Source organism: Eurosta solidaginis, chromosome 5 (genome assembly GCF_040869045.1).
Source record: "Eurosta solidaginis isolate ZX-2024a chromosome 5, ASM4086904v1, whole genome shotgun sequence".
In the NCBI taxonomy this organism is placed as follows: Eukaryota; Metazoa; Arthropoda; class Insecta; order Diptera; family Tephritidae; genus Eurosta; species Eurosta solidaginis.
The window spans coordinates 211,430,980-211,456,366 of NC_090323.1; the positions used below are offsets into that span (position 1 = coordinate 211,430,980).

General features: G+C 36.0%; 2 protein-coding genes across 3 annotated transcripts in view; one reads left to right on the forward strand and one right to left on the reverse strand.

Moving 5' to 3' along the window:
- Positions 1 to 25,387, forward strand: part of S6k (Ribosomal protein S6 kinase) — a 182,706-nt gene that overhangs the window by 34,965 nt on the left and 122,354 nt on the right. For both annotated transcript variants that reach the window (XM_067787952.1, XM_067787953.1), the window contains exon 2: positions 9,403 to 9,446. In XM_067787952.1, coding sequence (XP_067644053.1) covers positions 9,403 to 9,446 — 44 coding nt within the window. The remainder of the gene's footprint in view (positions 1 to 9,402; positions 9,447 to 25,387) is intronic.
- LOC137252388 (uncharacterized) lies at positions 5,663 to 6,789 on the reverse strand. Its single transcript, XM_067788001.1, has 3 exons — positions 6,618 to 6,789; positions 5,899 to 6,564; positions 5,663 to 5,825 (listed from the first exon to the last, which is right to left on the reverse strand). Exons 1-3 carry the CDS (start codon positions 6,627 to 6,629, stop codon positions 5,814 to 5,816), a joined length of 690 nt encoding a protein of 229 aa, XP_067644102.1. The 5' UTR covers positions 6,630 to 6,789; the 3' UTR covers positions 5,663 to 5,813.

Sequence of the window (25,387 nt, forward strand, 5' to 3'; positions counted from 1 at the left end):
GCGGACATCAGCTTTCGCTACTTGCGTAGATTTCTATTAGCAGGCGAACTCCTATTGAAAATTATTACCCAGTCGCTAAATCTATTCAATTAGCTAGCAGTTTTTTTCATCTTGTGATGCAATAAATAGTATGTAAGAATAAACTATTCGAACCCACTTTTTACATGAGTCGACACTCAATTTGGATTTCGGGAAGTCTACTAAACTTATAGATATTTGCAGATGAGTGTACTAAATGGCTCTGTGAAAATAATTTATTTACATGCCCGTACATGTACGACTAACACAGGACTGCTTCACCTCTGGCTACGCGATCCACAATATGTTCTGCGCAATTCACCTTCCTGCGGTGTCCTGTGCATTTTATATCGCGCCGAAAAAGTAATTTCCAGAATTTACTTTAATCGCGGATGATATTGCTTTCTCATATTATTACTTCCTTTATATTAGGTCGGTTGAATGTTTGTCTTCTTTCATTGATTGACTAATAATATCTCCTTTCCTACCAACTTTCCAATCCAAGTAATGTCCGCTCCACTTTTTATTCTTACTTCTCATAAATATTTTTGCAATTTCTATATCAAAATTTAAAAATCAAAGTTTAGCAAGAATCTTATAACTTTAAACGAGCAATTCTTGTATATTTGTATGTTTGTGTAGCCGAACGATCTCGGGAACAGCTCAACCGATTTAAATGAAATTTTGCACAGAGATAATGTATCACCTTATAACAGTTTCTACCTAGGCGTTGCCACTCAGAATATTTCACAAGGTTGCCACCTATTCCAAATTAAAAAAAAAAAATTGCATGAGATATGCCGAAATGGGTATCAAACGAAAGGTATTTCACTCCGCATTACAATAGGGACATACTTGAGTAGGGTTGCCATTTAGGGTTGGGGTAGTTAGACGTAATATTACTCTACTTACTCATATTCTATTAAAGCTTTAAAGGAGAACATTAAAGTTAAAAAACTTCGTAAAAAAATCTTACACATGATTCGACTTAATTTTCTTAATTTCATACACGCTAATAAAATTGAAATGCAATATCAAGGCACCACGGCAAATTCTAGCAAAATATATTTAAATGCATATTTTTGGCAAATATGAAATGAATAATTGCAATTTCTCACAGATTAATATTAGAAAGATTTCTCACCATAGCAAAAAGATATCTCACCATGGTAATTTGCTACCGTTGAACACGAGAGGCATATGTTCAATGTGAAAACGACATCTAATCATTTAACTAATTACCAACAAATGACACTTAGGGAAGTAAGTTGACATTTAATTAAACTAACTGATAGTCATTCGTGAAATTTACAAGATTTTGGAATGTAATGAAATTGTGAGACTTTCATAGTGTATAACTAAAAAATGTTTGAAATTAATAATTCGGCGCAGTAAGATACTGAAGAAACGTTGCCAGCACAACGCCCTACGCGTGCTGCAAAATCGAGATGATTGGAAAATATAGCAAAAACTGTAAATAAGAATAATCTTATTCTTTTAATGTTGCCAGGGAGCAAAACCGTTTGCGCAGGTTGCAACGGTTAGCTAACGAATCATTCGAGGAACGTACGCAGCTTTTGGAGGATTTGCTTCAACGAGCGTCCATACGCAGGGCCACTGAAAATATCGAAGAGAGATACAAACGGCTTTAGGATCGGCGGCAGCGTACATCAGAAAGAGTCAATTTCGAAACTGGTGAGCAGCGCACACAACGTTTGGAGGAACTGTGTCAGCGTGCGTCACAGCGCAGGGCTCACGAATGTATCGCGGACCGAAAACAACGACTTGAGGATCAGCGGCGGCGTATAACACAAAGACGAAGTTGTGAAACTGATGAGCAACGAGTACATACACCGTTTAGAGGACCTAAAACAACGTGCGTCACAGCGCAGGGCCAACGAATGTATCGAGGCACTAGAACAACGACTTTAGGATCAGCGGCAATGTACATCAGAAATAGTAAATTTCGAAACTGGCGAACAGCGTATGGAGGAATTGCGTTAGCGTGCGTCACAGCGCGTCACATATATAAAAAGTAGAGTTTGATTAATGATGACATGTAGAACAAAGTATGTTATGCGGCATACTCGAAGACTGCTGAGCAAAGCTCGGTCGCGCAGGTACTATGTCTTTATATAAGGAGAGATTTTTTGCTGATTTTTGTCCATTTATATAAAGGAGGTGCTTAAAATTTTTTATTTTATTTTTTTTTGTAATATGCAACCGATCTCTTTTCTTCTCCGAATACAACTGCTTCTTTTATTCTTTTCGTATCTCTTCATTCGTTGCTTATATTCTATTAGGTTGTCATATCGGTGTAACTTAAATATATCAGAGTTAATATACTATGAGCGTATTGACGTAGAATATATCAAATATACACGTAGAATAATTACATTGTTAGCGCATATACGCATTATACTACAACTCGGCCACTCTGATAAAAAATTGTATGAATAGTTTCTAGATTATTTTGCCAAAATGTGTTTACCTTATTAAAATATAACAACAGTTTCTAAATGCATCAACATTTATTCATGCTCAAAAAAAAAATAAATGTAAGGCGCGATAACCTCCGAAGAGATCTAAGGCCGAGCTTCTCTTCCAATTTGCGTCGTGCTCTTCTTGATTTTCCCTACAAATTGGCCGGACGGGACCTACAAGTTTTATGCCGACTCCGAACGGCATCTGCAAGGCAGATGAGTTTTCACTGAGAGCTTTTCATGGCAGAAATACACCCGGAGCGCTTGCCAAACACTGCCGAGGGCGACCCAGCTTAGAAAAATTTTCTTCTAATTGAAAAACCTTATTTCTAAAATTTTGATGTTGCTTTGCCCGGGGTGCGAACCCAGTGCATCCGGTGTGGTAGGCGGAGCACGCTACCATCACATGACGGTGGCCGCATATATTCATTCTTACATCTACGAAATACCAAAATGATACATGTATACATCACACTCATCACATTATTTTCCAACTAATACTAGCTTAACGCAACATGTAATTTACATATGAAGGAACGTAGATTTTTTTCATTTCAACTTTATTACTATTTTGCTTTCATACTTCGGCCATTCTGACTTATGTATATGCTTGCGTTGCGAATCTATTGAAGGTAGTGGTCCAAAATGATCCACATGTAATGTATGGAACGGCACTGGTTCTTTTGCAATACTATGGAGGTTTCTTTCATACATTCGAACTGGCGTGGAACACATTATACATTTAATACAATTATTTATATAGTTTACTTTATCTTTCATACCTGCAAACCAGTAAAACTTTCGAATTTCGTCATATGTTTTTTCTATGCCTAAATGACCTATTTTTTCATGAATAAGACGCATTACATTAGATTCCATTTCCGATGGAACATATAATTGGAGAAAACCTGATTTGCTTTGTCAAAAAACTACACCGCCCTGTAACTTGTAATATTCTACAATTTCCGTTTCTAAGCGATCTCGCAGTTTTAAAATGTGTTCGTCTCTGTTCTGAGCTGCTATTATGAAGTCATTAACATTTGATATTATCTGCAATACCGTTAAGTTCTTCTTCAGTATGATTATTATAACTCTGAACGATTGTTTGACTGATCTCATCCGAGGACATCACATCCGACAGCTCAGGTTGTGCTAATTGTTTACTAACTGGCTTATCCTCAAGCGTCGGAGATGAAATTGCTGCATAGGGATAAGTTTTCTTGCTTCTTGTCGTCAAATATGCCGTGCGTTTTAATTCTGAACTCTCGTTTTAACACTGAACTCTGAATTATGGCATCTACTGAGGGAATCTACATGACCCATTATAACCCCATTTCGATGTTGAATTTTATAGTCATAATTTTGTAATTCCAGTGCCCAACGGCTTATTTTCGGACAAACGTTTTTCCTTTAAGAGTTAAAGTAACTGCGTTACAATCCGTAACAACCTTGAAAGCTATTCCTCGTAAATAGCAATCAAATCTTCTTAGCGCATGTATTAAGTGTCTCCAGCTCAAAACTATGTAGACGTGACTCTTGTGGTTGTGTTGTCTTAGAGAAATAAAATACCGGATGATATTTTCCATCTTCTTGCCGCTGCAAGAGAACAGCTCCAAAACCTACTTTACTGGCAACTGTATGAAGTTCTGTCTCCTGATCCGGGTTATAAATTGATAGAATTGGCTTTGACATAAGCTTAGATTCAAGTTCTTCAAAAGCTTTAATACATAGATCGTTGATTTCAAATTTTGATCAGTTTCTAAGTAAACTTTGTAGAGGATTAGCAATCTTCGCGTAGTTCGGAATAAATTTTCGAAAATAGGAGAAGAGTCCTAAGCAAGCTTTAACCTCTTTTAAACTTCGGGGCATAGGATAATTTTTTATTGACATAATATGATCATCACTTGGCTTAATTCCATTCTCGTTAATCGAATAACCTAAATATTTTATCTCCTGAAAAGCAAACCTACATTTGTCTATGTTTAATTCTAATCCACGCTTAGCAAGACGTTTAAGGACTTCTGTTAGCAATTCTATATGTGATTGTAAATCGTACGATGCTATGGATATATCATCAAGGTATACTACAATTTTCTTTGAATCTATCAAGTCCTGCAAACACCGACGTATATAACGCTGGAAAACCGATGGTCCATTTTTCAATCCAAAAGGTACCCTATTATATTCAACTTGCCATCGGGTGTTACAAACGAGGTCTATTTTTTCGACTCCTCACTCACATTAATATGGAAAAACCCGTTCCGTAAGTCTAATGAAGAGTAAATTTTTTTCCGCAAAATATTCTAAACAGTCTTCAATTAAGGGTATTGGGAAATTACCTTTTAAAGTAAATTTGTTTAATGTCCGATAATTCACACATTTACGAAAATCACCATTTCCCTTCTTAACCATCACAATCGGTGATGCATATGTACAATCATATTTAAGATGACCAAATTTGGAGCAATTGTAGCAACGATTATTTACAGCTGAATTTTCGATCGGAACTTTGTTTTTGTTGTAACTTTGTATATTAGGTGACTGCCTTCGCACTGCATTACGATGCTCTGCCATGTTAGCAGCCTCTTTCAAATCCGTGATGCTCTTTGCATTACAAATGGTGATACCTTTTTTTAAAAGATCGCTTATAATTTCTCGCAAAGCAACACGCTCTTCTACAGCTAACCGTCTTGGTGCAAAATTAAAGGGAGTCTCACTTGTTAATTTAATAGTCATCTTGTAATCAATTGGGTCAACGTCAATCTCTGCCATAATATAATTATTGATAATTATATTTCTTATATGTGTAATCATTTCACTACCTAACTGAGGGTTGATATCAAATGCATCATGGGCACTATTAGTATCAATAGTCATTAACGCAAATATCTCAGTTCCCAAAGATGTTTAAAATTCAATATTTCCTTTAAATCTGTCTATTTTCTCTGATATACGAGAATCGTTAAAATTTTTGTTTTCAATCGCAAGTGACTTATTAACCTCTGTCATTAACGCAGGTTCATATGTACAAAAAGACGAATTTGTTTTACTTCTACTTTTATTATTCATATTTTGGATTTCATAACAAAGAAAAATATTACGATTTTTTTAGACATTTCCGTCCCAAAAGAATGGGGACTGGAAGAAATTATCTGGTACTACAAAAATATCGTTTTATAATTGTGGTTTTTATATTTAATGTTACAATAAATAGTTCCATATGTTCTTATTTGCGCGTTACCCAAACGCAATATGACGTATTAAATAATTTATGTTTTTCTTTAAACGACGTTTCAGACATCCGAATTAGGTTTATGGGGCTTCCTGTATCAAAAATGGATTTAAGGTTCGTTGTTTTTGTACACATACCTTCATTATTAAGAAATGCAACACTTACCTCATGTACAAAATTAATAAAATTCCCCGATTGTACATCGTTAGTTTGCATTACTGTAGCTACTGTCTTCTTCAAACGCTGAACATATTTCGGATTCGTACAAGCCTTGTGATCATGCCCCAGTTTCCAACAATTAAAACATACACCCTTTGAACGAACTTCATATGGACAATCATATTTAAGATGACCAAATTTGGAGCAATTGTAGCAACGATTATTTACAGCTGAAATTTCGATCGGGACTTTGTTTTTGTTGTAACTTTGTATATTAGGTGACTGCCTTCGCACTGCATTACGATGCTCTGCCATGTTAGCAGCCTCTTTCAAATCGGTGATGCTCTTTGCATTACAAAATATTGCATATTCTATTGTACGATCTTGTAAACCATGTAAAACGAATGCAACTAACTCATATTCCGATACATCACTACCGCGAGCAATCGCTTCCATTTCCAAAATAAACCTTTGCACGGTTTCATCACTTTTCTTTCGGCGGTGCTGTAAAACTTTGTAGATTTCTTGACGGGAAACGGAATGGCCAAACTCTTTTAACAAATTCGCTTTCAACTCTTCGTATGTCACAGGCCCTTTAGTTAAAAGCAATCGAGCGATACCTGTTAAGGAATTTCTCAAAGCCAAAAATTTGAAGAGTTCATCTGCCTTGACCTGCTCAAAAATTTGATCAAGATGACGTATAAAATCTGATGCACTATACATACGATTGTCACCATCACACTTAACTATTGAGTGCTCAATTTCTTAGAACAAAACTCTATGCGCTGGCTTGTATAGATGCTGGTCATTATTTTCCAGCTCACGTATTTCTTTTTTTAATTTTAAAATGTCATACTGTTTGCGTAAAACGAATAGCTCTTCATCCAAAGCATTTGACATTTTGTTCAAATCAAATTTATTTGCGGCGGTTGTATTTTCTACGGCTTCTTTTTCGTTTTCAGCGGTTTCAATTAAAATGGCAGCGGCATGGTTGGCATAAGCCGTTTGGATTTCGTTAGGTACAACCATGGTTCAACTATACATGGTTGGCTCATCTGTAAAGCAACAAAATATGTCTGTTCAAATTGTCAAAATCTGTGTATTGGTGTTGGTGGGAATGGTTGGAATGGAAACATAAAACTTAGCAGTTTTTCTATGTGTAAGTAATATGTTGCCAATGTGTTGGTTTCATTTTGAGTTTGCCATCTCCTTTTGACAATCCCTTCGACCATGCAATGACATAAATAAAATCAGCTGATGAGATGAGCCAACCTGTATAATTGAACCATGGGTACAACGAAATGAGCTCCGACGTCGGCGGCGGTGTTGACAGCGGTATGAACGTTGACGGCAGCGTTGCTAACGGGATCATCAGCTTCTACTCTGAGGTTCTTAGTAAAAATTTCATCGATTGCAGCGGTGTATGTATTTTGGTGTACAGCGAAAATATTTTCAACGTCGGCAGCGGCGGAATGGTTAGCAACAGCGTTAAAGGCGCCTTCAACTCCAACTGCTTGAAAAACGCTGTCCTGCGATTTTGCATCATCGCCATCCCAAAGCAAATGGCATGCAAATTCCTCGGCTTTTTTGCGATTTCGTGCGAAAATCTTTCGTAGGTCTGTTACCGTAGCTTTTGCTTCTACCTCAATATCAGCAGCTGCCAGCACTTGTATTAACTGCTGTTTTTTAAGAGAATTTTCCATTTTGCTTATATTGTTGTACTTATTAAAAAGTGTATTTGGGCAAATGTACTTTTGTAAATTTCTTTTAAATTAAACTCTGGCGTGCGCGACCACTTCTGAGATGTAATATGCAACCGATCTCTTTTCTTCTCCGAATACGACTGCTTCTTTTATTCTTTTCGTTTCTTTTCATTCGTTGCTTATATTCTATTTGGTTGCCATATCGGCGTAACTTAAATATATCAGAGTTAATATACTATGAGCGTATTGACGTAGAATATATCAAATATACACGTAGAATAATTACATTGTTAGCGCATATACGCATTATACTACATTTTTATTATTATCTTCTTTCGGGGAAGATTGTTTTCCTTAAATGTCACGCCCACTCTGTCTTACAAATAACAATACTTTTCGGAGAAATCCCCCATTTAAATAAATAAAAAAATAAATTTAAGGCGCGATAACCTCCGAAGAGATCTAAGGCCGAGCTTCTCTTCCAATTTGCGTCGTGCTCCTCTTGATTTTCCCTACAAATTGGTCGGACGCGACCTACATGATTTTTATGCCGACTCCGAACGGCATCTGCAAGGCAGATGAGTTTTCACTGAGAGCTTTTCATGGCAGAAATACACCCGGAGCGCTTGCCAAACACTGCCGAGGGGCGACCCGCTTAGAAAAATTTTCTTCTAATTGAAAAACCTTATTTCTAAAATTTTTGATGTTGCTTTGCCTGGGGTTTGAACCCAGGGCATCCGGTGTGGTAGGCGGAGCACGCTACCATCACACCACGGTGGCCCCCATTTAGTCAAACAAAATGAAATAAGGGAGTATAGTATATGGGCAGACCTTTATCGAGTTGAAACCGATACGCACCGGTACTAGCACCTTCTGCGATTATCCCGACTGTCCCCGCCTTTTGACCCCTTTAACTTTCGGGTCTTAGGAACAGCATATCCATTTGCAGTTATTTTCTAAGCTGCTTAACTCACTGAGGTGTAAAAACAGGAATAGTTTGGAGTGTGACGTAAGATTGAACAACATAACTCGCAACAGGGTTCTACTGGGAAACGAGTTGGTGTACAGCCCTGCTTACATTCTCCTAGTAAATAAAAGCATTACACGGAAAAGGAATTTCTTCCGTCAAGCCAAACACCGAATATTTAGCCCATGCCTCGGTTGAATATTTGACATATAAATAATTTAAGCTATGGTAATTTAGGTCCACTTGCAGAACTGCAAAGTGTTTTTTTAACTCCGAGATATTTGAAAGAATCTCTCAAAATAGATATAGTTTAAAAAGACTAAAAAATACTCTTTTAAATAATATCGAACTAAAAAGTAAAAAAATATTTTCAAAACAAATTTGAAACAATAATAAACGCAAAATACTAGTATCATTGAGAAAAAAGCGTGGGCACTTTGTGCCATATTTTTCGTATATCGAGAATATACTAGTATTTTTCATTCAATATTGTTTGAAAACTATTTTGAAAATTATTTTAACCTTTTTAGTTCGATATTATTTAAAAGAGTGTTTTTAAATTTTTTAAACTATATTTATTTTTCACTTTTAAATTTCGTACATTTTATAAAAGCGTCTTTTTTAGTTTTTTTTTTAAACTGTATTTATTTGTTTGTAACTCTCCTTTGCGCGCTTAGCCTCAAGAGTTACAAACAAACATACATACATACAAGTGAAGCTCATACAAGCGTGGTCAAAAGATTAACTCTGGGTTAAAAAGTTAGCTTGCCGTTCTGTGAGAGGGCCTTAGAGATTTGTTTTTAACAATCTAAGGCATATTTTCTCTTTTCTGTTTTATAGGTTGATTTGGAACCGGAGCTAAGCATAAATAACATACAAGAGGAGTGAGTATTAAAAAATATGACCTATTTACATATATATAAAATATTTATCTGTATATATAGATCTAAAGGAACCTTAGTACAAATTAAGATATATTTATTTTTATTTATTTTATTTTTTACCAAAACTTACAAGCCAAGAATTAAAGTAAATTATATAAAACGCCCGGACCCGTACGCATCTTGCGCAACCAATATATGTAAAAGTCTTTTATCAAATATCAACAGAAATCAGCTGTTCTATCAATCAATTAAAACTTACAGCTTGCGCTGTCATCTGGCGTATGAGAGCAACTTCCGGTAATGCAGTGCAAATATTCACAATAGTGGCATAGTACAAATAGATTTCTTTGTGTGCTCACAATTGTTTATTTTTAACAAATTATTTTAATAAAATATAGCTAAATAAAAGCAATACGACCAAAATTGCCCAAAGCTCGCTAATAGCCCGAATCTCCATCTTTACAACCAAAAGGTTATTTATAGATTTGGATTCCAAATAAGAGCGAAAAAGGGGCCCGTACATAAAAACAGTAATTAGAAATAATATATATGGTTATACGCATTACAATTTCAATTATAATAGTTAATTATTTATTTACTTCATTTAAAATATCAGGCCAAACACAAGAGTATGGCAGTATGTAAAGCAGCAAACGAACATTCGAAGCTAATACAGTTGTACAGGTCATTATATCGTGAGCACCAAATCCGCATAGGATTATTTCTGGCAAAGTTCTGTCGACAAAGAGGTAAATGAAAAGGCACAAAGTGTCTAGACCTAGTAGGAACAGCAAAATTTAGTCTACTAACCAGATCAGGGGAGTCAATCTCATCGATGATCAGCTTATGAATGAACATTACACCAAGTAATATTCGACGAGTTTCAAGAGCTGGCAAATTAATTAAAAGAAGTGTATTCCTGTATGGTGAAAGATGAAGACTTGAATCTCAGTTGAGACCTTGCAAAAATTAAAATCTGTTTCTGTTGAGATATGTAAGATTAAACTTAATTTCGGATCAAAAAGAACACCTAGATCACATACAACAGATATACGATCCAAAGGGGTGCCATTTAGCATATAAAATGCCAGAAACGGTTTCACACAATGAAATCTTTTTTGCTTGCATTAGTGCAATTCAAAAGAAGTAAATTTGCTGAACACCAACTTTGAAAAGAGCCAAGATCGGCCTGAAGCTGGTCAAAACTGGATGAATCTGGGGGCAAATATGTGTGACAAAGTTTTACGTCATCAGCATACATTAAAGTTCTAGAGTATAAGATAAATTATGGTAAGTCATTAATGAACAAAGTAAAGAGTAAGGGACGCAAATGACTACCCTGGGGCACACCAGAGATTACATTAATCGACTTTGCACAATTGTTTTTGAATAGAACTTGTTGAGTTCTGTTTTCGAGATAACTTGCGATCCAAATCAAAAGACGCTTAGGAAAACCCAGAAGATCAAGTTTGAGAAGTAAAAGCTTATGGTTAACAGAGTCGAATGCTTTACTAAAGTCAGTGTAAATGACATCCGTTTGTTTAAAATCCAAAAAACCATCCATAATGAGGGACGTAAATTCGAGCAAGTTGGTTGTTGTTGATCTCCGACGCACAAAACCGTGCTGACAAGGAGATATTAAAGAACTACACAGATGCTGAAGTTGGCAAGTAATAATCTGTTCAAAAGATATAGAAATATCTGAGAGTTTATCTATACCCCTGTAGTTCTCTATATTATACCTACTACCATTTTTATGCAAAGGTATGATAAACGATTGCTTCCAAATAGATGGAACTAATGCGGAGGAGGCACAGGAGATAAGGGTAACTTCGAAGCTGGAGGCCCAGGATACAAAAATTTTACAGTTTGAGGAAAAAATCGAGGCCGAGATGAATGCTTTGAGAGGACGTATCGAGCAGTTGCAACTAAATCGCCCAGCAGTTTGAACGAGTAATCCAAAGGTAAAAACACCATCCCTTGACGGTTCTGTTCCTTTCCAGGTCTTTAAGCTACAGTTTGAGAAGACCGCAGCAGTGAACAACTGGAATGCTGAAGATAAAGTTGCAGCTCTATTCGTAGCATTGAAGGGGCCAGCAGCCGAAATCCTACAGACGATTCAAGAAGGAGAGCGGAACAACTATGAAGCATTGATGGCCGCTGTCGAAAGACGTTATGGAAGCGAGCATAGAAAACAGATATACCAAATGGAGTTACTGAACCGCTTCCAGAGGCCTGGTGAAACATTGCAAGAGTTTGCGTCGGATGTTGAAAGGCTAGCACATTTAGCGAATGCGGACGCACCCGTGGAATACACTGAAAGGGTAAAGATTCAGAGCTTTATAAATGACATACGGGACGTCGAAATAAAGCGAGCTACATACGCAAACCCAAAGCCAACATTCGCAGAAACGGTATCGCCGTGTGGAAGTAGAAAGGCCAGAGTGGGTAGACGCAATTTTAGAAGCTTTAAAAGGAACGCAACAGAAGAATAATGGTGCAATCACATGTTTCAAGTGCGGTAACCCAGGTCACATTGCTCGTCATTGCAGCACCGGTCCTGGTAGTTCCAACTTGGGTGGCCGTAAACGCAAGAGCGTGCCAGATGTAAAGATCGAGAGCTAGCTCCAGCTGTTGAATGTCCTGTGATATCTATCTCGCAAATTGGAAGAAAATCGAGCAGTCTTACCGTAAAAGGAAAGCTGGAAGGCAAGGAGCGTGTACTGACTGTAGATACGGGCGCATTTCACTCTTTAATCCGATCTGATTTGGTCAATAGGAGAGTAAAGCCATTACCTGGAGCAAGGTTGCGTACGGTCACTGGCGATTATAACCAAGTCCAGGGAGAAGTGATCTGTGAAGTCTTAATTGGGAATGTCATGGTTCGACACAAATTCGTTGTGGCGGAGATCGTTGATGAAGTCATATTGGGAGTGGACTTCTTAGTTGACCATGATATCAGGATCCATAGCCGAGAAAGATTATACGCTATGAGAACCAGGATGTGCTACTTAACTTCAGTTTGGAAAAAGGGGTCAGCAGTAATCGAGTGCTGGTGAAAGAGATTCGACAAAAACCACAAAAGTCAAAGGCAGCAGATCGGGCAAGGGTTGATGGAACGAAGGGGCCAAACAAATCAAAACCAAAAGTACCTGTGAGAAAAACAGTGGCATTGACAAAAACTAATAGACGCACTAAAACGACTGAAGGAATTTTCCAGAAAGAATGCAAGGGTGGATTCAAGCCAGCGCGCACTACTGTTGTGAAACGTCAAGACGATACTGATGATGCAATGTCAATCCGTCAAGATCAAGCTCTGCGAAGTAGTTCTTAATTGGCCAAACAATAGAGTGCAATGGAACGACCCAAGATAATGAGTAGTAGGATGAAACACAGGTACGACAAGAACTATCAATCGGAAGGTTTCTTGGAGGGAGATTTGGTACTGCTATACCACCCTCACCGGCGGAAAGTGTTCCATACAAATTTCGGTGCAGTTGGGAAGGCCCATACAAAGTTATGAAAAAGATCAGTGATACCATCTACCGCATACAAACCATTGGGAAACCACGAAATAGAAGGGTGGTTCATTTGGAGATGCTAGCAATGTTTAGATCGAGAGATTTGTCTGATCGGGACGATCAGACTTAGGTGGAGGGCAGTGTAACGAATATTAGCAGCACTAAGGAATACTATCATCTCTAAGCCGATGCTAAGCAGTGACTTGTATGCACATCAATAGATCAATCATTATGTCTACACATATGTACGTACACGCAGCGGAGAAGAGACGCACAAAAACATGCAGATATCTTATCTGAGATGCTCCCAAAAGTATGCAGTTATAATTGTGGAATTGTAGCTCACAAATACATGCGCATATGAGAAGCTATACACGTGCATCTGTAGTTATAATTTTATAGCAGTAACTAAGTAAATTGTGGAAGCGCCTAGAAAATGCAACTAGGAAATCACAGAGTATAAAAGGCAGCAACAGTAGAGACGCGACAATCAGTTTGATGTAAGACGCTATCTGGCGAGCAATAGTAGTGTTATTTTGAAAGTAGTCTAATAAAGGCCATTTTGCATTATTGAATAGTTATTTATTCAACAGTTTAGTGATTCGATCGTTAGCAGAAAGTTGCAAATAAGGGGAATTGCAGTAAATTCGTTACAATATTGTTAACTTGAACAAGAGATGTGTCTAACAGGATATTAAAAAATTCATGCTGAGTAGTAGGAATCATGACATTAGAGTCTATGATATTGATCCAATTTACTGTTGATAAATTGAAATCACCGAGAACTATAATGTGGTCTTTGTCTCGAAGTTGCGAGTACAAATTACAAATAGCTAAGCTATGACAAGTATAAACATGTATATCGGATCTTGGTGATATATTCGAGCAACGGATGAATAAACTACAATTATGCAATGAGATCTTCACAGTTACAAACTCTGAATCAGCTGCGATGTCCAAAAACAACAACTCAAATGGAAGATTCCAAACCACAGCAATAAGGACACCACCTGCTCTAGCTACCCAATCGCGCCGATACAAAATTATCTTCTTTTAACCAGGTTTCAGTAAAGGCTATAACTTGCGGAGTAAAAACAAAACTATTGAGAAAAAATGTACTCAATTTCGATCTTAGGCCACGGACATTTTGATAGTTAATAATTACTTCTGCTATGTTCCCGCAGAGATGTTTAAGTTTTTTGAATCTCTTAAAGAATTTGTCTTTTTAGTGTACAAATGTACCACTGCTTGTTCCATCCAAAAAGAATAATCCAAGACTATCAAAATAAGTTTCAGGCACTGATATTTTAAATGAAGAAATATCCCTCTTATAACTGAAGTTGAATTTATAAGCACTTATATTTGTCATCTTCCATCAGGGATGCGTGTAGCCGTGACACGAAAATTGTGAAATATATTTTTTTTTAATTAGTGGATGTATTTGTTGTTGCAGTGCTTCGCCCCATTCAGTAGGTGCGACCACTCATCCCCCATTTTATACCGACCGATCCTTATAATCGGTTAAATATTAGCTCTATCACCAACATAGCAAATTAACAGAATTCACATTTTTGTTGTTGTTGTAGCAGTGTTTCGCCCCATCCAATAGGCGGGATCATCAATTTACTCTAACTTCAGTTTCAGTGAAACATAGTGAGAGGGGTGTTCGAGGCGTTGGTTCCACATTGCAATTGAATAGAAGGTTTGGGCCATGTGGGAACACTTAGCAAGCAGGACATACATACATTATGTATGAGACACTATGTACTCTTTTATCTACCCCCAAAATTTGCCAAATAAAGACCTCATCGCGATTGATACTCTTGCTACAACTAATTGTACAACTGTATTAGTTTTGAATAAGGAAAACTCTCGCGTCCTGCATACAAAATAACTAATTAAAGTTACTTACTGAACTTTTTAATTGTAATTTCTTAATACAAATATTTGTATGCTCAGCGTGCTTTGCACACAGAGTATATTAACTTTGATTCGATAACGGTTGGTTGTACAGGTATAAAGGAATCGATATAGATATAGACTTCCATATATCAAAATCATCAGCGTCGAAAAAAAATTTGATTGAGCCATGTCCGTGCGTCCCTCTGTCCGTTAACACGATAACTTGAGTAAATATTGAGATATCTTCACCAAATTTGGTACACAAGCTTATCTGTATCCAGAATAGATTGGTATTGAAAATCGGATGATAACCACGTCAAATTTTTATATATATAACATTTTGGAAAACACAAAAAATCTGATTATTTAGTAAATAATACACCTAGCAAGTTGAAATTTGACATGCGGACTGGTATTGCGACCCTTGATAAAAATTTGAAAATTTTGTTTAAAATGGTCGTGGCACTGCCCACTTGTGATAAAATCAATTTTACAAATTTTATTAATCATAAATCAAAAATCGTTACACCTATCGTAACAAAATTGGGCAGAAAGGTTCCCTTTACTATAAGGAATGCTTTGAAGAAAATTTAACGAAATCATTTAAGGACGCCCACTTTTATATAAAAGATTTTTAAAAGGCTCGTGGACGAATAAAATAAGCTATATCTTTGCAAAAAAGAGCTTTATTTCAATGGCATCTCATTTCCCAACTGGATTTGTAACAATAAATAGGAAAAACTTCAAATTTTAAAAAATGGGCGTGGAGCCGCCCCTTTTATGACTAAGCAATTTTCTATATTTCGGGAACCATAACTCGAAGAAAAATAAACGTGTCGTAATAAAATTGTGTAGACATATTTTCCTTATAGCAGAAAATATTTCTAGTAAAATGGACGGGATCGGTTAAAGACCCACTTTTATATAAAAGATTTTTAAAAGGTTCGTAGACTAAAGTAATAAGCTATAACTTAGCAAAAAATAGTTTTGAATCAATGATATTTCACTTATCAAGTTTTTTTTTAAGAGGAAATGGAGAGACATTTTTTTGAACGGGTGGTGCCAAGTGTTATGTAGAAAAGTAATTTATCTGAAATGAAATGTACAATTGAAGCTCACGCTGAGTATATAATGTTCGGTTACATACGAAATTTGACATCTTTACTTGTTGGTTTTTAGAATTGTTCTTTTGCCTGATTTTAGGCGCACTAATTAAATACATTAATTTGTTGTAGCACAATTTTAGGTGTAAAGGCGGGATCGTCAGTTGTAGATTACAATCTCAGTTGTAGTTTACAATTGAAATTCTTTTAATAGAAAACGTGTTTTGGTATAAGTTTATTTCAAATCTTTTTGTTTAAAAAAATTTCAAAGAATGATAATTTTGATGTTATAAAATTCAACATTGAAAAATAACATTTAGATAGGTACATATTGAAAGTTATAAAAATTCAAAGTAATAAATTTATAAAGTTAAATTAATACAATTAATCTATTATTAATACCCTACAATAACATATTCAGCCCAATTCTAAACGAAAATTCCGTGCGAGTTTTTTCCCTTCTCCCATTCCTCGTATTCTAAATAAAAATTCCTTGTGAGGTTTTTCACTTCTCCCTTTCCTCCTATTCTGAACAATGTTCGAAAAAGCGGAAACCGGTTATGGGAGAAAAGTAGGTATTATGAATGTGAGGGAGAGGGAGATTTCTCTGCCATTTAATAGGAGTTTTTTCACTAGTTAAATTAAAGGGAATGCATCAAAATAGTTAAAGGAAATTGGTTATTTTAAGAAAGAACACTTATTTGTACAAATTTGTGCTAAAATATGTATTTACAATCTCACTGTTAATACAACAACTACAACCACAATATTCTTTATTTTAAGTCGAAAAGTATATCATAAGCAACGGTAGAGCTCTTGGTATACATATTTGATGCAGCCATCCAGAAATTGCGCAAGGATTTTTTAATAAGGCTTAAATAGATTTTGGCATATGACGAAGGACGAATTCAACTCAACTTGGCCGCCAGAAAATTGCTTTGCTGAATGAAAGCAGGCAACTCCGGCAGATTTGTGTTATGCGGCCGTCATCTTCTTATGTTCCGCTGTTGATGTTGCTGTGGCACCAATTCATTACTCATTTCAGTGAATACCACATGAAATGCTATAAATACTGGGCATTGTTTATATTTTATTTCTTAATTTCCAACAAATTTGCAACAATAATTAAACTTTTCAATTTTTTAAACAAAAGAAGAAATGTGCAATTGACATTTCAATTGACAAAACAGCTGACTTCGAAAATTCGAAATTCCTATTCCCCAATTATTGTTCTCCCTAGGAGAACAGAATTGGAGGAATTTTTCCGCGGGAATAAAAAATCCGCGAGAACAAAATTCCGCGAGAATATTTAGAATTGGTCTGATTAAATTTATCATAATTTATTAGAAATATTGAATAATAATAGCCGTGTTTTTTAACATGCGTATATCCGTTTACGCTTAATATTTTTATGGACTGCTAAGCGACAATCTTTAAATACACCTCTGAAATTGCTGCGCATAAATTTTGTCCTACTAAATTTCAATACGCATTATACTCAGATGTAACTGAAATAAGTGTCTTTGTTTCACCCTCTACACTAATTCTATGTATTCTATGTGTGTCCACAATTCATCGCAGCTGATTCAGCTATATGTTATACCATATGGCCATCAGAGCGTTGTGTCTCTGCTTTTCGGTACACCCTGTTGCTGCAGCTAGTTGTTTAACCACAGCCGCTAGATGGGTCTCCTAAGCTTTATCTAAGCGAGGATAGGCGTTTTTTTTTCACGCGCAAACGAAACGTATACGCGGTTGAAAAAAAACACGGCTAATGTGAGAAATCATTAGTCACCAAGAATAAAATAGGCCTAATTCCCATAAACATTTCTTGCCTTCACCTTCTTTCAGTATCTTCAGTAGTTTGGCCACTATGCCAAAAAACGGTGAAAAAATTTTGAGAAAAAAAAGAAATTTTTTACAAAATTTCAGATTTAACCACTTTAAAATCGGAAAAATTCTATAGACGAAAAAAAGTTAGCCGTCCTATGTTGTAGGTAATTTAACTACGAAAATTTTAAGCATACCAGTACAACAATCGGACGTGCCGTTGAGACTATAGCCCCGTTAACTTGCAAGCGTCTATCCTACAATTTTTTATAGAGACAATTTTTATTCAAACTACGTTTTTAATTTTTTATAACGTTTTATTATAGACATATGTTTGCACGTTAACCTGTATTCAGTTGAGTAATATGAGTATAAATCAGCAATTCAATAAAAAACAACAACGACAACAACATTAAATACATACATATCTACATCTAAAAAAAGTCAAATTGAGCGATTTTACCGTGGTGGTCAATAGTGAGGGACGTGGGTACTTTTAACTACCCGTTTATAATTTTCTGGGTTTGTCTCCCGTATTATTGTCCTGCAATAATCTCCCATCAATTCTTCATTCCAAAAATCTTGGTAACGCTTTTCAAAAATCATGAGGTCTTGGTGAAACCTTTCACCCTGTTCATCACTTTCAGCACCTAGGTTTGCGGGAAAATTATCCAAATGTGAATGCAAAAAATGCATTTTGAGGGACATGTTGCATTTCATAGCACTGTAGTTTTTCAACAAGGCTTTGACCATCTATCTATAGTTGGGATCTTTGTTGTTGCCAAGAAATCCACTAACGACTTGCTCAAAGCTGTCCCAAGCCGCTGCTTCTACTGATGATAAATGATTCGCAAAATTTTCGTCTTTCAGCAACTTTCTAATTTGCGGACCAACAAATATACCTTCTTTTGATTTAGCTTGAGTTATTTTAGGGAAAAATTTCGTTAGGTACTGGAAGGATGGCGCGTCCTTATTTAAAGCCTTTACAAAATTTTTCAGTAATCCTAATTTGATGTGAAGTGCTGGCAAAATAACTCTTGCGGGATTTACTAAAGGCCGGTTTGCGATATTGAAGGCACCTGGTTCGTACTCAGCTCTTGGTGGCCAGTTTTCCTGAATGTAATGGGTTTCTCTAGCACGGCTGTCCCAAAGACAGAGAAAACAGCAATATTTAGTGAAACCTCCCTGAAGTCCGAGAATTATAGCTACAACCTGGAATGTATTTCATATAATATTTATTTTAAATTGTACCACCGAAACTGCTTACCTTTAAACCCGCACAAATTTTCCAATTAAATTGTTTATATTGAATGAGCTCAAGTAAATTGGATATGCTTAAATAAGTTTCTGTAGTATTCTCAGAATGTGCCACTGGTATCGACGGTAACGAATTTCCTTTATGGAGTAATGCTGCTTTTAAACTATGCTTTGAACTGTCTATAAACAAGCGCCAATCATCCACTTTATTTTCTAATTTTAGTGCTTCAAATAAACCTTGAACATCATTGGAGTAGCAAATATTTTCACTTTTAGTAAAAAAAGAAGAGAAAGTCTTGTGTCTATTTCGAAATTTGGAAGTACTTGTCGAAGGGCCCAGGCTGCCCCATTGCTGCAAACGAGATTCTAAAACTTCGCTATCAAATTTCGATAATTTCAAATCTCTGGCCAAGTCATTAAGTTCGGCTTGTGAGACTCGATGTGGACCTCTCCTTCTTGTTCACTGTCTGAATTATCTGCTTCGGAGTCACTTTCGCTTGAGGCTTCAAAACTTATAGGCGGCCTAGGTATGGGTAAGGTATGGTCATGTAGTTTTGGTTTTTTAGCTGATGCCACATTTGGATAACTTATTAATTTCCTCTTTTCTCGTTTTACCTTTAAGGTCTATCACGCAAAAATAGCACTGGTCGTGGTTAAATCGGTCAGTCCACATCATTGGAACACCAAACTTCATGTTATGACCTTTACCCGATACCCATCTCATTAAAGCTAATCTACAGGAGGCGCAAATAAAATTAGGTGTCCAAGATTTATCGAGATTTTTTACACGGAAACCGAAATAATGAAAATATGCATCTTTGACGGAATTAGTTATTTTCCGAGCTCAGATTCCGAAAATATAATGTCTGCAAATAAAGCAAAAATCATCTGAATTATTTTTACATTTAAAATCTCTTTTGCAACAAGCCATTTCGTAAACACATCTACCGATATAGTATGTATAAATTTGCACTACAATATGCAAAACAAAATTTACAACAAACAGTAGTGACAATTAAATACTTGATGTCTTTTTAAATTTATTAGACCCTAAGGTAGAGTGACCAAATGAAATGTCTCGCCAATTTTATCAAAGTAATACTAAAATTTTAGGATAGACGCTTGCAACTTAACGGGGCTATAGTCTCAACGGAACGTCCGATTGTTGTACTGGTATGCTTAAAACTTTCGTAGTTAAATTACCTACAACATAGGACGGCTAACTTTTTTTGGTCTATAGAATTTTTCCGATTTTCAAGTAGTTAAATCTGAAATTTTGTAAAAAATTTCTTTTTTTTCTCAAAATTTTTTCAACGTTTTTTGGCATAGTGGCCAAACTACTGAAGATACTTAAAGCAGGTGAAAGCAAGAAATGTTTATGGGAATTAGTATAATATATAGTTCAACAGTTTAAAACGAAAAAATGAAAACTATAAATTTTTGCCCTACCTATCTGAAGTAGTGTTCTGCAAAAATGGGAATTTTCATATTTTCGCCGATATCTCGGAAACTAGATCTGCCACAGGAAAATGGAAGTCATATTCGGAATCAGGAGAAAATTTTACTTTAGGAAAGGCCTATTTTATTTTTGGAGATTTTTTTTGTCGAGTAGTGTAATTAAGTCAATACTCACTACGCAAAGGGCGCGGATGGGTACGTTTGTACGTGCGCTCACATGTGTACATATTCACATTCCAATCACCGTGCGAATATTGGCAGTTTGTACAGACTTGGTTTTACACCTATTTTGGGACCTGCTGTTATTGTTAACATTTCAATAGAAAATCAAATAGTCAAGTAGTTGACTAGTACAATCTATTATCTATTTTCAGTTTTGCTGATAAAACTTTGCTAATACACCACTTATCCATCGTGTGTAGATACAAGTGTATGTATGTATATATACATAGTAGGTTGCTATCATGTTATGAAAAAAATTAAAAATAAATAACCATAAATATCCTCTTCGTTGAACAACAGGTGTAAGTACAAGAGTTTGACGGTATCTTAATAAAAAGTGTTATAAAGTTTACATATGTAAAATCAAAAGAAACATTATTTGCAACCCGAAGTGTTTTTATGATTTCGAAAATGTTAAACGCACAACTAACGGGTTTCCTTCTGCCATGAAGTTTAGAAATAGCATTCCCAGCGACAATCAAGATATTGCAAACTTCTTGGCTCAATTCTTTCACTCAAATTACTCTGGTGTGGTTGATTCATCACCTACAAATTATACATATGAGCTCCATTCTAGTAACTCAATATATGTTCCACATTTCTTGCGTGAGGATGTTCTATTACATCAAAAGACCCTAAGAGAATCCTTCAAATACGGTCCTGTTTTCTTAAAAAATGTCCGGAATACATTTACCAGCGCCTTACTGATCTGTTTAACTTTTCTTTAAAAAATGACATTTTCCCGACGGCTTGTAAGGAATCTTTTCTTATCCCACTCCATAAAAATGGAAGCAAGTCGTCTTTTGAAAACTATCGTGGAATTGCAAAGCTCTCCCCTATCCGTAATACTGTTTCCACACAGACGGCTTATTGAATAATAAAGGCAGTTTTCTACATTAAGACGCTTATTGAGCTCAATCTTCCCTACAAAATTCGAATCTATAATTATTTCATTAGTAGCTAATCGAATTCCTAATGAAGTCAAAAGCACAATGCAACTCTGTTGTCAGCGTTCCGCTTCTTAGTTTTTGGTGTGTTCAGTGCTTAAAATTGTCATTTGTCAAAGTAAATGTCATTGTCTGCATGGCGGAACGATACAAGGTGGCCGCGTCGAACAGCTGATTATAACCTTTTTTATTTGATTTGATACATCAACTACCGGCGCAGTACGATTTTGACATTTGTCCATCGAATTTACAAGTACATGGAATTTTTTTTGTTTGTAGGTATGTCACCATGCTGCCACCTTGTATCGTTCCGCCATGATGGTCTGTCATATAGCATTGTCATTTTATTCGCTTGACATTTCATCCTTCATACTAATCGAGCAGTTACTTCTGTGTGAAAGCACAAAATTTACGATTTCATTAGAAGGTGAAATGAGATCACTAAGTTTCTGTGTGAAAACAGTATACGATTTTCGAAGCAATCGTTACTAATCACCTTACATTTTCGATTTCTACACTGATAGATACTTTTAACATGGCTTTTGTAGAAAAAAATTTTTTTTTTTAGTTAAATAAATAAAAAAAAAATGTTGTATTTAGCTTTATCATTAAAGTACGTGTATATAGAATATGATATGAAAAAGGTTACATTAAAAACTCAAGCGCATGCGTCGGCGTTTCTTTGCCATTTCATCTAAAACTTCATCAACGGTAACAATTTGATCACGGTGGATGCTAAGTGATGCACAGCCATTCAATCGATTTTCACTCATCGTGTTTCTCAAATAGTTTTTAATCAGCCTAAGAGTTGAAAAAGATCTCTCGTTCGTTGCCGTTGTTACTGGAAGCGTAAACAAGATTTTCAACAACATGTGAACATTAGGAAAAGCCACAGAATCGCATTCCTGTAATATTAATCATAGACAAATTGATAACAAAAAAAAAAAACCGAAGTACCTCCTTCAGGAATAAGTAGAATTCATGCTTTTTGAGCCTATGCATGAGATCTAACGTAAACGTACATATATAAAATTCAAAAGACAGAAACTGGTCGAAAAGAAAAAAATTTAATTTAAAAAAGTCATATCTACACGGAAAAAACACTAATGTGTTTTTATACTCAGCTGAGCAGAGCTCACAGAGTATATTAACTTTGTTCGCATAACGGCAATCCGTAACGGCATAAACTAATCGAGATAGATATAGACTTCTATATATCAAAATGATCTGGGCGAAAAAAGAAATTCATTTATCCATGTCCGTCCGTCCGTTCGTAAACAGGATAACTTGAGTAAATTTTAAGGTATCTTGATGAAATTTGGTATGTGGGTTCCTGGGCGCTCATCTCAGATCGCTATTTAAAATGAACGAAATCGGACTGCAACCACGCCCACTTTTTCGATATCGAAAATTCGAAAAACAGAAAAAGTGCGATAATTCATTACCAAAGACGGATAAAGCGATGAATTTTGGTATATGGGTTGACCTTATGACGCAGAATAGAAAATTAGTAAAATTTTGGACAATGGGCGTGGCACCGCTCTTTTTTAAAATAAGGTAATTTAAAAGTTTTGCAAGCTGTAATGTGGCAGTCGTTGAAGATGTCATGATGAAATTTGGCAGAAACGTTACACCTATTACTATTTGTGTTCGAAATAAAAATGAGCAAAATGGGATGACGAACACGTCCACTTAAAAAAAAAATTTTTTTTTAAGTCAAATTTTAACAAAAAATTTGATATCTTTACAGTATATAAGTAAATTATGCCAACATTCAACTCCAGTAATGATATGGTGCAACAAAATACAAAAATAAAAGAAAATTTAAAAATGGGCGTGGCTTCCCCCTTTTCATTTAATTCGTCTAGAACACTTTTAATGCCATAAGTCGAACAAAAATTAATCATAATCCTTGTGAAATTTGGTAGGGGCATAGATTCTATGACGTTAACTGTTTTCTGGGAAAATGGGAGAAATCGGTTGAAGCCACGCCCAGTTTTTATACACAGTCGGCCGCCTGTCCTTCCGCTTGGCCGTTAACATGATAACTTGAGCAAAAACCGATACATCCTTACTAAACTTAATTCACGTACTTACCTCATCTCACTTTATCTTGGCATAAAAATGGCCGAAATCGGACTATGACCACGCCCACTTTTTCGATATCGAAAATTACGTAAAATGAAAAAATGCCATAATTCGCCTTCACATATACAACTAAGGGCCACTCCCTTTTAAAACCCTCATTAATACCTTTAATTTGATACCCGTAACGTGCAAACACATTCTAGAGTCACCCCTGGTTCACCTTTATGGCGATATCTCGAAAAAGGCGTCCACCTATAGAACTAAGGCCCACTACGTTTTAAATATTCATTAACACCTTTCATTTGATACCCATATCGTACAAACACATTCTAGAGTCACCCCTGGTCCACCTTTATGGCGATATCTCGAAAAGGCGTCCACCTATAGAACTAAGGTCCATTCCCTTTTAAAATACTCATTAACACCTTTCATTTGATACCCATATCGTACAAACACATTCTAGAGTCACCTTTGGTCCACCTTTATGGCGATATCTCGAAAAGGCGTCCATCTATAGAACTAAGCCCCACTACTTTTTAAAATACTCATTAATACCTTTCATTTGATACCCATATCGTACAAATACATTCTAGAGTCACCCCTGGTCCACCTTTATCGCGATATCTTGGAAAGGTTTGCACCCTTAGTACCTTCCATTTGATACCCATGTCATACAAATACATTCCAGGGTTACCCAAAGTTCATTTTCCTAAATGGTGATTTTCCCTTATTTTGTCTCCAAAGCTCTTAGCTGAGTATGTAATGTTCGGTTACACCCGAACTTAGCCTTCCTTACTTGTTTACATTTTTAAATATGAAAACACATTATTTTTCTGTATGTTTGTTTAATGGTGCGTTCAGTTTATACTTATATTTAAGAATTCATGATTAGTGCGATAATACGAAATTTTCGATATCAAAAAAGTGGGCGTAGTTATAGTCTGATTTCGTTCATTTTAAATAGCGATCTGAGATGAGTGCCCAGGAACCTACATTCCAAATTTCATCAAGATACCTCAAAATTTACTCAAGTTATCGTGTTTATGGACGGACGGACGGACCGACATGGCTAAATAAATTTCCTTTTTCGCCCAGATCATTTTGATATATCTCTCGATTAGTTTATGCCGTTACGGATTGCCGTTATGCGAACAAAGTTAATATAATCTGTGAGCTCTGCTCAGCTGAGTATAACTGTGAGCTCTGCTCAGCTGAGTATAAAAAAAGGGTCTAAGCTTTGGTGATTCGGCGGGCGAATAGTTTTTTTGCTATTATATTATTTAAGTGGACTGTGTGTTATTTTAGAGAGGGAGGTTGCTATGCACCTGTTACACCTTGTATTTATTCATTGGGGGCGAGCACTGTGGGCTCCAAGGTATTGGCTGCGGGTTGAGCCACCTTGTTTTGCTTTGAAAAACCCCGCTTTGGGATAAAAAAACTTAAACTATGTCTTTAGAATATTTTACTAACCAGTTGAGAATTACAAGCACACTCAATGGCTAATGAAACAAACGAACGAAAAATGTTCACAGTTTAAGTCACTTAAACATACTCGCCCGCCTAGACGGCTTAGTCGTCTAGTGAAACTTCCATACGAGCCAGTTATTCGGCTC